Source organism: Protomyctophum parallelum (genome assembly GCF_964188405.1).
Source record: "Protomyctophum parallelum genome assembly, chromosome: 16".
In the NCBI taxonomy this organism is placed as follows: Eukaryota; Metazoa; Chordata; class Actinopteri; order Myctophiformes; family Myctophidae; genus Protomyctophum; species Protomyctophum parallelum.
Genome location: NC_139711.1, coordinates 10,823,403 through 10,837,861, shown reverse-complemented (window position 1 = coordinate 10,837,861; position 14,459 = coordinate 10,823,403). Strand labels below are relative to the sequence as shown.

General features: G+C 44.7%; 1 protein-coding gene across 2 annotated transcripts in view; it reads right to left on the bottom strand.

Annotated features, from left to right (window-relative positions):
* Positions 1–4,114: 4,114 nt before the first annotated feature.
* Positions 4,115–14,459, bottom strand: part of fat2 (FAT atypical cadherin 2) — a 101,808-nt gene continuing 91,463 nt past the window's right edge. The window contains exons 26-30 of one of the 2 annotated variants that reach the window (XM_083786018.1): positions 13,367–13,466; positions 12,290–12,438; positions 11,659–11,682; positions 11,193–11,470; positions 4,115–6,715 (exon numbers count right to left, since the gene is read on the bottom strand). In XM_083786018.1, coding sequence (XP_083642144.1) covers positions 6,192–6,715; positions 11,193–11,470; positions 11,659–11,682; positions 12,290–12,438; positions 13,367–13,466 — 1,075 coding nt within the window. In that variant the 3' untranslated portion in view covers positions 4,115–6,191. The remainder of the gene's footprint in view (positions 6,716–11,192; positions 11,471–11,658; positions 11,683–12,289; positions 12,439–13,366; positions 13,467–14,459) is intronic. The other variant, XM_083786019.1, reaches the window with a different exon arrangement.

The window sequence follows — 14,459 nt, the reverse complement described above, 5'->3', positions numbered from 1 at the left end:
TGAAAGGCTAGGCTAGTTATAATTCAAGTTATAATTCATATAACTTCTCTCTATGTTTGTTTTTGCTTTTACGTCCAGAGATCCCTGTCCAGGACAAGCTTCAGACACGCCTCCTCAGAGACTTGGCTGAGTTGGCTCAGATCTGAACCCATTTGATTTGGCATTTGGAACCCGTTGCGACCGCATGCCCTTGCTGACGCTGACCCCAGGCAGGGTTCGAACCCACAACAACCTTCTGTATGAATTATGAAAGGCATATGCTCTAACCGCTACACTAGGGCGGCAACCAAAACGTTATGATATGTGGTCGGGAGTCAAGGCTTTTTATGCCGAACTCACTGGACTTTGGGGGCGGTGGTATAGGCCTACAGGCGGGATATCCGAACATTTCATGGCGAGCCGGATTTGAGGCGAGCATACCAGCTACCATCCAAATGACTGCATGCCTGCTAGCAGAATATTCCGTAATTTACGTTGATACAAATAAACACACCATGAACACGTGCGTATACGTATGTACGTATACATGGGGTAGGGGCGGCTGGCCAACGTTGAAGCCGCGAATAGCCAACAGTGGTACTTCCGGCAGACTTCCAAGTTCCAGGTGCTTCAAACACCACTGAGGAACTTCCATTGAAATTAAAAGCTGGGGGCGGGGTTGTCTGGTCTCTAGATTATATAACTCTATGGCTAGGGAGCGCGCCGCTGTGTTCATTTTAGAGGGGGACCATGTGGGGATGAGGATTTACTATTCTGTGCCTATTGGGTCGCAACTCGGATGGGGCTGAGTCGGCTCAAGTGAACTTCGCAACATTCGACACTGCAACTCGCTCGGCGCTCCCTCTGTGCGGTCTCTCGTGGCCTAAGTTCGCTTGAGTTCTATGGTGCTTAGTTCTATAATGTCTTCTATGGCGTCGTAAGGGTGCATTTGGACCGCTGGTGGTCCCCGGACCTGACACTGAGAACCAGACCAGACCAGTGTATTAACAGCATTTGTACGGGCAGGACCACACCTCAATACACATGTTTTCACTTCTCCTTTCGCTCTCACATTCTGCACCAGGCCTTCCCTCCCTCCCACTCTGCTTGTCTTCCTGTGTCTCTCTTCTCTCCATAGGGCCCCGAGGGCATCGTCATGCCAATGTGTTAGTGGAGTCTCTATGGAGCTTCTCCACAGCGCCTTCAGCAAACGAAAGAACTACATTAATCAAGCCTCGCACACATTCATTTGTTTCGTTTCATTCGTTTCATTTCTCATAATAAACCCGGTTAAAATGCATCCTGACTGATGGTGTTGTCCTTGATGGTGAATTATAGTTGTGCAGACAATACTGAACAGTTTTTCCTCCTTCCTTCTGTAACGCATGGTGAGAGAGAGAGAGAGAGAGAGAGAGAGAGAGAGAGAGCATCACTGCATGCCTGACGTCTCACAGTGGATTACTTCCCACCACCTCAAGCAATATGCAGACATGACAAGCTTCTCCTGTTCCCTGGAAAGTCCTGCCCCCTGCAGGATCTTACCATTTCCACTGACAACACCCTGGCGGCTCCTTTTCCAACTGCCGAGGAGCCCAGTGTTTCATGGACAGTCGGCTGTCCATATTAACTAAAAGCAATCACCTGAGCCTGTAGGTTTGCGCTGTATACAATATCTGGAGGGTCACACTCCCTCACTCTTCCTTACCAAGGAGTCTTGCCCTGCCCTGTTCTGTACTATGACAGTCTGGCCCCTTTTCCGGAACCAGTTCTAGAACCAACGTTGTTTTACTTGTTTAGTCAAAAAAGGGCCTGTGTGTACACGGCCATGCCAGAGGGACTGTGGAGGAATAGAACCCCAGTCTCTGTGGTGGTGGGCAGGAACCTTACCCCGCCCTTTACCCGTATGCCTCAAATTCACATTTTACACACAATTGTATGCACACACACACACACACACACACACACACACACACACACACACACACACACACACACACACACACACACACACACACACACACACACACACACACACACACACACACACACACACACCACACACACACACACACAACTCTGCTGTGCTGTGCTGTGTCTATATGCTCCATTGAGTGGCCTATGTGCCTATCATTTTGTAACCTTTGCGGAATGAAAAGTACATTGTCTCACTGTTGTTCCCTGGCAGGTGAAAACATCATTATGTTCTTGTTCAGTGTGATGTGCACGCGTCTGCCTCCATCCCTGTGGGGAAACGTATCATGTTTGTTTGTGCTCATGTATATAGGCATGCCCATTTATGTATTTATTCACGCCTGCACACATACATATCTCACTTTATATGTGGCTGTGTAAATATTGTGTGTGTGTGTGTGTGTGTGTGTGTGTATGTATGTGTGTGTGTGCGTGCGTGCGTGTGTTCAAAAGCTTTTCCAGAATTCAAAGCTTTTCCAGAAGAAAAAAAAATATATAGTGAAATGATCAGATCGACAAGCTCACAACACTTCGTGGGGCAGAGGTTGCTCTGGCCTCCAGGGAGTGTGTGTACAGTTTCACGTCGATCGGGCCAACGGTGCCAGAGATTAGCTGTACACACACACACAAACACACACACACGCACGCGCGCGTACGGAGATAATGGCATAACATAAGTATTCTATGTATTTAAAATACAGAACACTTTGATATCACATTAATTATATATAAGATCGTATATTTATTCATATTCTCTTTACAATATGGAAAAGCAAAATTTAATACGACATCTTGTTAAAAAAAATCTCTCATAGAGAAACAACACAGCAAAACATGGGAGTGGACCCACATTGATACAAAATAAATGTACAATTTAAATGAATCTAAAAAAACAAAAACTAAGTCCGATACATTCAATACATTCATACAAGTGAACTCATGTAACACAAACACATAGACAACAACTTTACAACAGCAAAACCCAGATACAGATATTTATCTATGAATTAAGAGAGATTACAGTCTGTCGTTTTGTACACGGATGAATATATTGTACGAAGACAGACGATTCTCTTCACAGACAAACCACAACATGGAAAGGGGTGACAGTTAAGACAACTAGCATCTGACATTCTGCATTCAGTGCAGTGAGCCACAAACACAATAAGCATACAAACAGCGATGTTGGGATATTCCAACCACGGGGCTGACTTGCGTTATACTGGCTAGGCATTCAGGGATATTAGGCTACAAATAAAGTGAGAAAGGAAATGATACAAAGACCAGATCAAACCTTTTTCTTTCAAGTCTTTCGGCACGTGCGTGTGTGTGCGTGTGATGCAGCTGAAGCAATAGAGGCAAGTTAACCACTACTTCAACCCTATACATTGTCAGTGTCCTGGTACCCTAGAGTAAATAGATTTCCGCCCCAGAATAGAGACGCTACAGGCCAGGGTTCATGTGGTTAAAGTAGTCCCTATTTGAGGCCAGTGGGTGTCTGACAGATGGATTGTGGGAGAAGTTAATATATATGTTTGTATGGTTTGTTGTTAAGGTAACAGAAGAGTGGGCAGCAGGTTTGTTGTTAAGGTAACAGCAGCAGGCCCAGGCCGTAGCGTAACGGTCTGGGCACCGGACTGGTGATCCAGTCGCGGTGTGCCGCGGGTTCGACTCCCGGACCCGACACGGCCTTTACCGCATGTCATCCCCCCATCTCTCTCCCGTTTCCTGTCAGCCTACTATCTGTCCCTTAAAAAATCAATAAAAGGCGTAAGCCGCAAAAAAATATCTTAAAAAAAAAAAAAAAAGGTAACAGCAGCATACTTGGAAAAAGTTTAGTTATATTAACGGAAAGAAACATCTGAACATTTAGTCTATATGTTTCTAGCCTCGCGTAGCCATACTAATATCACTCCGTGGGGCGATTGCATTGTAAAGGCAGATTGAGGGCTTGCTACGTGAGGCTAATATGTTTCTGTGTTTGAGCAAGTAACCCCGAAACATGCCACTGTTGTAAACCCCACCACTGCAGTATTCCCCACAGGGTATACAACAACTACAAACACTGTGCACATACTGTTTGGCCCGGGTCTTCCAGTCTGTTTTCCTGCTAATTATTAATAAAGGTGACCTTTTCCATTTGTTTTTTATCTGTACTGTGCACTTTATTTCTCCCTTTATGGGGGACTGTATATTTAAAAAATAAAAAAACCTTTGAATGCACTAAGTACTATTTAAACAACACTGAGGTTTTAACTGCACTGTGACTGTACATAAACATCTTATAAAAACAAACTTTGATATATATATATATATATATTTATTATACTGTACAGTAACTTGCATATTCACACAATTTAAATGGCTGCATAGACATTTCTTTAACGATGCAAATTACACCGAATTAGGTTTTCCCTTTATCACTAGTCACAACAGGTTTTTTTCTAAGATCTATTCAAAGGAAATACTGCCATCTATTTAACACAAATTAACCGAAGGGTTCAAATATAAAACACATTTCACCACAAACATAATATTGTCTGTATTTGTTTGGTTGTTAATGGCTTTCATTTGGATTCCGAGGTTCCAGCCCTCTTTCATTATAGATAAACTGAGCAACGTCTGATGTCCGTGTAATGTTTAGCCTGCAGGAAATGCAGGTTTGGATTAGAAATATTTGGAAAACACTATATACAGGATTAACATCTAGTGTGCCATTGCTGAATTTGATTCAGAGGCTATGGGCCTATCTATTGCATTCTCATATGATTGTCTTTTCATTTTTCATGAATGAAATAGATGTAATGTGAACTTGTGAACATGACACGTTGTCATGGTAGCAAGTCCTCGGTGTGTAATACAACAGCTCTGGTGAAAGGTGCGTCAGTGTTAAATCAATGTGACATTTCTTATGACGCTGCGGTTAGACAGAAGCTGTCGGGTGGAAACCTTGCATTTCTTAAACCGTGGAAATGGGGAAAAAGGAACCTGTGTGTTTTCCAATGGGTCTAATCTAGCTATCATTAAATCACAGGCTCTTGTTTTCAACTTGGAATCCCAATTTTAGGCATGTCATAAGGTGAAAACAAAACATTTAAAAGAAATAGAAGAATCTCACAATACGTCGCATCATGAGTCATGAGTTGGTAGGTCCACGTTCTTCAAGGTCATCTTTATTATCCCAGTTTGACTTTCGTAGTCTTCATTTTGCCGTAGGCTCTAATTTAATCCGTTCAAGTTCAATAGCACAAGAACAAGTGTAATGGACAGACATGTTTAATTAGAAGCACTAAAAAAAGCGTGATCCTGCCCCCACTTTTTCAATAAATATAAGCACTTCATGTTAAAGAAATTGGCGTCGAGTCCATCTACACGCCCATCTACCTGTTGTGAGATGAAATATGGAGATACAAGGTTTCCTATTCCGTCTGACAGTGCTTAAAAAGTTGTCTGGAGAGTGGGTTTGGCCTGATTGGCTAATATTTGACAGATTAAATGGAGTAGAAAGAGTCAACAGCCAAACAGGGAGCCAACGTTCTGCGTGTCAGGATCACATTATTATAAACAGGCTGGCCGTCTCCCGAGAGGTTTTTCTCTCCTGGTGCTGAAGATGAGGTCTTCATTCGTGCACAGATAAACAGATTTTTTCGTTTGTTTCACATTTGGTAATACTGTTACAGTACAGTAATACTGTACAGCTAGTGCTTCCAGTGTCTTTGAGACAATTAACTTCTCCTGTTCATCCTCATCTTACTGCAGAGATAACCAACGTATCCTGAGTGCCCCCCGCCCCCCCCTCCCCCGTATCACAACTGCCCGTGAGACAGTGTTCATTAATAACTCCATATCTTTCATCCTCTGCTCGAGACATCCACCAGACTGAGAGGAGCCATTGGGAAGCTCTGTGGGACTGCTTCAAAGCATGGCCACCCAATATCAAAGTTTTCTGTCTCTGTGAGTGTGTGCTTGTACACACGAGCTGCCTTAGAGTGTGGGAAGCAGATGGCGTCTGCGTTCACGGCACAAAGTGACTCCCAACTAAATGATGAAATGCATGCAAGGTGAGAGCAAATGAAGCCAAAGTGACAACTAAGTGGGGATAACATGCGATACGGGCGCAGATCGGATTTGAAGTCACGGTCACGACAAAAGAGTGCGCCTGTGTGGTATTTCTTGCACTAAATGTTTGTCGGGGGGGGGGGGCAACTCGGCTCTGAACACAAACCCCAAACCAACCTTTTTTAAAACATGACCTCCTCGCAGCTCCCATAGTCGCTCTCCACCATATCTGAGCCTGCATAGCTCTGCGGTTTCCGCCCCGCACCAGCCGCCGCTTGGGCCTGGGCGGGGTCCGTGTCATTGGCCACCGTCAGTGGCGGAGGACTGGTCTGCTCGGCGTAGGAAGGCATGGCCACGCTCAGACGCATGCTGAGTCTCTTGTAGCCTCCGGACACGTTGTCCAGACTGCGGGCGTGCTGCCTGGCGGGGTAGTAGCTGATGGCGGTGTACTCGTTGGGGCACTGGGTGCTGGGCAGCGGGTGCCCGTCGGGACCGAGGAAGTCGTCCAGGTTCTGGTTGCTGTAGCAGGGCGGCAGGGGCGCGCGGCGGTCACAGCGGTCCAGGGGGAACGGGAAGCCGCCGAAGCGGGAGTTCCGGCGCGAGTCCATGGTGGAGGTGGCGGAGTGTGGGAGGTCCTCCACGATGTCGAACTGGGGGAACTCTCTGGTGGCGGGGCGGCCGTAGTAGTCAGGGTCTGCTGGGTAGACTGAGGAGAGAGATACAGTGCATATAAGCTTTTTACAGCACTCAACATAATCCTCCTATAATCTTTTTGGTTTGTTTCATTTGTTTCATTAAAAGCAGCTGTGAGCACCAAGTCCGCTAATCGAAGTTGGAGATCCCATGGCACACCCACGGCTATGCAATACCCGTTGTACCCGTGTCAGAGTACCCATTCCACCCATCTGTCTGTGTTCCTTTTATGCCCATATATGGAGATTTCTGTATCCGTCTCTCTGTGTCCCTTTATTCCTATATATGGAGTTCTGTGTCAGGCATGCCCAAATATGAAGTGTGTTGCCTAATCTCAATGCGACGTCATGGAATCTACAGGTGAGGTCCACTGGCAGAGCCTGACCAGAGCCTTTTGTGCTGTTCTTGAGGTTCTTGAGTTACGTGGATTACAGACGTGCCCCAAGACCCCAGTAAGGCTATCCAACATTGAAGCTGCCACTACCTACTGGCGAAAAGTGGAACTGCAGCACTTTCATGGAGGTGGACGGACGTGCGTCATCCCAGGACCTCAAATTTGAGGTTAGGGCTAGGTCCTTGGCAGGTCTATTGTTAGGTTAATGCCTCGAAATTATGGCTCAAAGCCATCCATTATCTCAAGAAAGAAAATAGCAACACATTCCTTCACATCAGACATTACAAAAGAAAAAAAACAAAGAAAAAACGCTCTTTTCATATGAGAGGTTGGGTTGAGGGGGGTTAGTCCCCTCCAGCTCCCCTGTGGTGCCAGGCCTGGCCTGGGCAGAGGCTTTTGTGCTGGTTCTGGACAACTGCACTCCATGTGGCGGTGTGGAACGCGTGTGACAGATTTGAAGTCGGTGGGGCAAACGGTTCTCGCGTTGCGTGGATTTACAGACGTACACACGTAGAAACAGAGAAGTGGTGCATTTATATTAGGATGGTTCTTCTGTGAACTGGAATAAGTAGTACTGGAACATCTGCTATATTGGAGTCAGTCAAGTTTTCCCTTTTTATTATAATTATGTATTTATGGCTTCTGTTTTTAGCCCCACTAACAGCAGGATTCTAAGGGCTGGGCTACACTGGGGACGGAACGGAACCGTACCGCGGGCGTAGCTGCTAGGGTTAGGCTGAACCGTACCGCGGGCGTAGCTGCTAGGGTTAGGCTGAACCGTACCGCGGGCGTAGCTGCTAGGGTTAGGCTGAACCGTACCGCGGGCGTAGCTGCTAGGGTTAGGCTGAACCGTACCGAAGGCCTAGCAGCTACAGTAGGGTTAGGCTGAACCGTACCGCGGGCGTAGCTGCTAGGGTTAGGCTGAACCGTACCGCGGGCGTAGCTGCTAGGGTTAGGCTGAACCGTACCGAAGGCGTAGCAGCTACAGTAGGGTTAGGCTGAACCGTACCGCGGGCGTAGCTGCTAGGGTTAGGCTGAACCGTACCGCGGGCGTAGCTGCTAGGGTTAGGCTGAACCGTACCGCGGGCGTAGCTGCTAGGGTTAGGCTGAACCGAACCGCGGGCGTAGCTGCTAGGGTTAGGCTGAACCGAACCGCGGGCGTAGCAGCTAGGGTTAGGCTGAACCGTACCGCGGGCGTAGCAGCTAGGGTTAGGCTGCACCGACAATTCCTCCACCCCGCGGGTTCCGTATGTAGTGTTTTTTCCCCTCTGAAGGCCGGGGTGAAGGGCTGCGTAACCCCCACAGACATGCGGAAAAATAGAGAACTTGCGTAAAAGAAATGATTCACATGCGGAGCTTACCCACTGCACCATTTCTAAATAGTATTTTTTTTAAACAGACTGTTTTCTGAATTTCATTTATCAAATATCAAATTAAAATGGCCTAAAAATACACAGACAATTGTGTCGCAGAGAAAGTAAACAAAAGTTTAGTTTACAAATTAAAGAAGAATCATCTCTGCATAAGAGAGATGGAATAAAACTGAATATAACAAAGAGAAAAAGATTGAGACAGAGAGAGAGAGAGAGAGAAAGGCAAATTTACAGGGAAGATGAAACAAAGAGGAATGTCTTTGTTATTTCCTGACCGTATCAGGACTCGCACAGCACGCCTTGATCTGTGAAGTGTGCAAGAATTTAATCAATGTCTTGTGTTTCCATGATGAGCTGCTATGAGTGCATAGCTGCATTAAATGCCTACAAATGACCTTGAGCTACAGTTGTGCTAGTATGCAGCCGGAAAACAATAGCGGTGGGAATTGTGGAACATAATGTATCTCCACTCAACTGATTGAGTGGAGATATGAGCAAGTCACGACAATCACTCACTCGTGCAGTGTGCAAACTATTGTCCAATGCAATTTCTTATTGGCCAATCAGTTTTAACGCATACAAAAATAAAAATAATAATCACAGGCATCAAACTGGTCTGATTGAAGAAATTACGCCGTCTAAGCCACTCATCGGATGGAAATGTCATAGGTGGTGTGCAATAGGATGAAAACATTGGACTCTGTTTGCAAGGGCCGTTCTATGGTGGGGGGGACAGGGTTCTATGTTCCACGTTGTGTATGTTCTAAGTTTCCTAACCCTTTGGTAAGCGGGGAACACAGAACCCGGAGAACATAGGGATGAACCTGTGCGAAGTCTGTGAACAGACTTTCTGGGGTGTATACATATTTGGGGCGTAAAGGAACTTTGGATAGCCGCTCTTTCTCAAGTCTCCTCGGATGCAGACTTACATGGGACCAAAGCTTGGTTTATGTCATTAGAATTCCTTATTCTAGAGTAGACTACTATAACGTGGGAAGTTTGGACAATTCCTTTACACCCAAAATATGGGTGTAAACAGCTTAGTGAATCGGTTGATTCGGGGCCCTAGTCATGATGACAGGATTTCCTCTCAAAGTCTATTTCCAGAAAAACAAGATGATGTAAACTTAGCTTACAGTAGATATAACCTAGATGTAACCTCAAGGTATTTCCCCACACAGATATTTTTTTATAATAACAAGAATAGATGTACCGGTAACTAACATATCGTAGGCTCTCTGTCAAGTGTGTATGGGGATTGCTTGTTTGTATCCTGTGTATCAATTAGCTTAACACAGGTGCTCATAGTCTAGTTTGACCAGGTGTGATCACCCACCCTACCCTACACACTCATTTGGGAACAGAACATTTTGGGAATTCGAGAACAGAACAGAGATTAGATCACAAACAAGAGAGAAGTCAGAGGTGTCATTTTCCGAGAATGTTCCAATATCAGCCACCTGTAACCAGGGTCCCACTAAACTAGGCTTGTTTAGTCTTGTTTTCTTACTGGATCAAGGGTAAGTAAATAGGGCAGGAGCCTATCTCCTGTTTCTGTAGCGTGAGGCAGCTTGATGTACAAGTACACCCCCTGGACATGACGCTAGTATGTCACAGGGATTTACCCCCAATCCAACCCTTGATGCCAAGTGTCAAGCAGGGAGGCACTGGGTCCCATTTTTAGAGTCTTTGGTCACCCGATCAAGGGTGCTTTAATAATAATAACTTAGATTTATAGAAGAACTTAAATCTGTGTTCGGGCATTGCTAATCTCTATCGGGAGGGTGGGAGTCTGCCGCATTGAAGGCACTGTCACCAACTGTCACTGGTGCGAGATAAGATGATGTTGTAGGAGATCAGACAGGTATACTGGAGGGCAAGGGCACGAAGAGATTTCAAGGTGATATGGAATTTAACCTGCCAATACAGGTGGATCAAGGTGATGTGCTGCCAGGGCTTTGTGTGGGGGGTGAGAACCCTGGCAGCTGAGTTTTGCACAAACTGGAACTTGGCCAGGGTTAGGAACCCCGAACAGGACTCCATTGCAATAGTCGAGATGGGAGGTGATGAAGGCATGGATGAATCTCTTCTCAGCCATGCCTGAGACAGTGATGGCTGTCCAGAGGAAGGTGGATTTATTGTTCCTTTGACAAGACCAGCTATAGTGGGAATTTGATGCGGGACCTATTGCACATGGGACGGTTGCTCTCACCCCTATAGGCCAAACTGTTGTGACAACTACTCCAATGTCATCAACTTTGGCATTTAGGAGCGCATAAAAACGGTCTCCTGCCGTTTGCCTTCGTAGGGCCACAGACAATGCAGTAATAAACCTGTATTTGGTATGCTTGTGTATAGAGGGACAACGGTGTATCGTATTATAACTGCTTCTTTGGAGAAGATGGAGAATTTGGGAATCGATGTCATGTTGGTGATCATGTAATCTAATGATGTACTGGGATTAAGTACCAATGCTAAGGCCTTTTAGACACCAGTCTTTCTTTTATGCAATTAATTCTCCTGCAAAGATTTTTTTTTTCTCTTGAATATTACGCAGCGATAAAGCGAATACGTTTTTTTTTGTTCGAAACAAGGTCGTTCATTCTGAGAGTCCATACTGTGAATAAAGGCATCAATCTGTATGAATGAGGCGTCAACTATACCGTACAAGAATAACTAAATATTTGCTGGCGAGTTTTCCACATTTCCGTACGGTGTCCTACCTTCATATTCCCTGTGATGCTTCCGGATGGAGTCATTGTCGGAACTGGAGGGAGGTCGTGCGGGGAGGTTGGGGGCCACACTGCACACAACTGGGCCCTGTGTCTTCGGGGAGACGACCCCTCCTCCTCCTCCCGGCGGGCCGATCTGACTGCGGGGTCGGAGCGAGCGAAACGGCGTGTGGTCCAGGTCGCTGACGGAGCCAAGTGAGTTCATCTCGATGGGATTCAACTGGTGGCTGTTGACCATGATGCCCTTGGTCAGATTGGGCTGGAAGTAGCTGTGAATATAAATAAGATTCAATCTTCAATTATTCTTAATAAGAATAATTTTAATTAAAATAATCTTACTTTTATTGTTGTTTCTCATATGTTTATTTTATTCTATTTTTTGTATTTCTTTATTTTTTAAATAAATACAGTCGGCTTATATATTATAATTTTTTACATTTGTGTGAATTCAATTCACCTGAAAGACGATATGAAGGGAAAGCTGCAGTGAAAGAAGGACAAAAAGACTCAGATTTGAGTTCCTGGTTATAAAGACTAAACCCACAGAGAACATACAGTAGAGGGCCAGGCAGTGGTGGAAAAAGTACTCACATTTTTTTAAATGTTAAAAGTATCAATACTGCAAGTCCGTTATTCAAAATTGACATGAGTAAAAGTACAAAGGTATTGGCATCAAAATGTACCAGTACCAAATGTACCAGTACCACAATTAAAAGTACACATGCATAACATCCCATGTCAAGTTTTCAAATGTATACAAATGTTTTTGAAAATAGCAGATCTACAAGCTCACGATGTATATGGGGCTGAAGTTAATATGTTTGAAGTTAGTATGTTTTGTAATAATAATAAAAATGTAACTATAGTCACTAAAGTTGTCAAATAAATGTAGTGGAGTAAAAGTACAATATTTGGATCCAAGATGTAGAGGAGTAGAAGTAATACTATTGGAAATTGGAAATACTCAAGTAAAGTACAAATGCCTCAAAACTGTACTTAAGTACAGTACTTAAGTAAATGTACTTTCCACCACTGCATACATACTAGGTTTGCCACATTGTTTGCAGATCTGTGCTTGCTGCTCTTACCCGTTGGAGTCCTGGATACATGCTGGTTTCTTCTTGTTCTGTTGAACGTAACGTTTCCTGACGCAGACAAACACAGCCACCAGGAGGAGTAAACCTAGAACACTGGCCGATATCTCCATGATCTCCACATATCCAATCACCGGAGACACCTGAGAGGCACACATATTGATTGATTGGATGATTGATTGACATACTGATACCCGCTGTCGTATGACAAACAGGGAAAAAAGACTATGCGTTGCAACACATTGGTGAGCCCGTAGATCCGCTATTTTCTTTTCTTAAAATGTCCAGTTGCCCACCTTTAATGACATGCCCAAATTAGGGATGCCAGTTTGAAATGTAATTGTAGTGAAACCCAAGGCAAACATCAATATGTGGATTCGATAAGACATTTTATTGTATTTCATCGGTAGCCCTTTGATCATTAGATCAAAGGGCGACCCGATGAAATACAATAAAATGACCAAAAGCTCACCTATATCCCTGGGATATCCCTGGCACATAATAAATCATGGATATCCAGACAGTCCTGATAATAATCAAGACTGTCTGGAGTGAAAATAGTCACATACTGTAGGCTATCTCTGTGTTTTTTTTATTGTGTCTTGTTTTTCCCTGTTTTTTGTATATGGACCCATTGTGTCTGACATAAAGTTTTCAATTCAATGTAACCACTCTCTATTCTTAGTATTTAAACAGACAGACAAAGGGACACACATTGCTGTTCCTTGGAGTGACTGCACCACTCAAAAATGGACCCGAGTTGCCGATCTGCAAACTCACAATTAATGCATCATGACGACGCGTTATGAGCTTGCAGATCGGCTATTGTTTGGCAAATGATCTCCCCAGAATATGGATGCTGGGGTTCAAGTAGATAACTCTTGAGGCATGAGGCTAATTGTCTCTACTCTGGTAGACTGAACTCACCTGAGGCAGAGGGTCGCAGTGGATCGAGCCCTCAGAGTACTAATTGTCTCTACTCTGGTAGACTGAACTCACCTGAGGCAGAGGGTCGCAGTGGATCGAGCCCTCAGAGTACTAATTGTCTCTACTCTGGTAGACTGAACTCACCTGAGGCAGAGGGTCGCAGTGGATCGAGCCCTCAGAGTACTTGCAGTCAAATTGTCCTGGACAGGAGTTGGGGGTGCAGGCTTCAACCAGGTTATGGCACCTGACAGGAGAGCAAAGGGTGATTACTTCCGGTGGTTCTCCAGGGTGTAGAAATGTGTAAATATGAGAATATGAGTGGTTCTCAGCTCTGTTATAATAATCGTGTATTGTTTTGAATATTTGATTATGCATTCATGTATAATTTCTTAAGAGATAGTGTATGCATTTGCATTATGCTTTTGCTGGTTCTAATGGCCAACCAGCCACATTTATGTGTTCTGTTTGAATTGCTTTAATGCAAAGCATAACTGTTGTTCATTGTGAAATGCACACTAATGAATAATGAATTGAAGCGAATTGAGCGCTTTTCCAAGTGCTTTACAATTGTTCATTCATTCATACATTGGGAGGTGAAGCAGCGAACAGTCGACGCCAGCGTCCTCACTTCCCACATTCACACACCAATGGTGGCAAGCTTACACCGACCGACTCATTGGAGGCAATGTAGGGTTCAGTGTCTTTCCCAAGGACACTTCGACATGTGGACAGGAGGAGCCGGGATTCGAACCGCCGACCCAGGGATAATTGGACGACCTGCTCTACCTCCTAAATACTCCATGCCTCCATGGCTTCTTTCAAAACAGGGGGTGTACGTGATTTATTATTATTATTATTTATTTATTTTTGTCTTAATAATTAGCTCTATATTCCAATAGCAATTGGAGTGGAGAACTGTTGAGCTGGTATTTGTCGCCATGATTTCCCATCATCCCCGGGCATGTAACGCTGCATACACACAAAAAATGCTGCAGGAAAAAGCCTTTAGTTGTTTTATGTTGTCACATCAACATGCAATGCTGCTTTTCAACATTACCCTCTTTTCCCCCTGCTTTTGTCTCATGAGATATGGCATAGAAGATTAATTGCACCAGGTGATGCATAGCAAAGTACAGTATTGTGTCATATAATGAGCCTGCAGTAAAGGCAGGATACTGTGAGTTGCAGTTGCATATCTGCACTGCTGCACTGCTGTGTGAATTGCAAAGTGACCTTA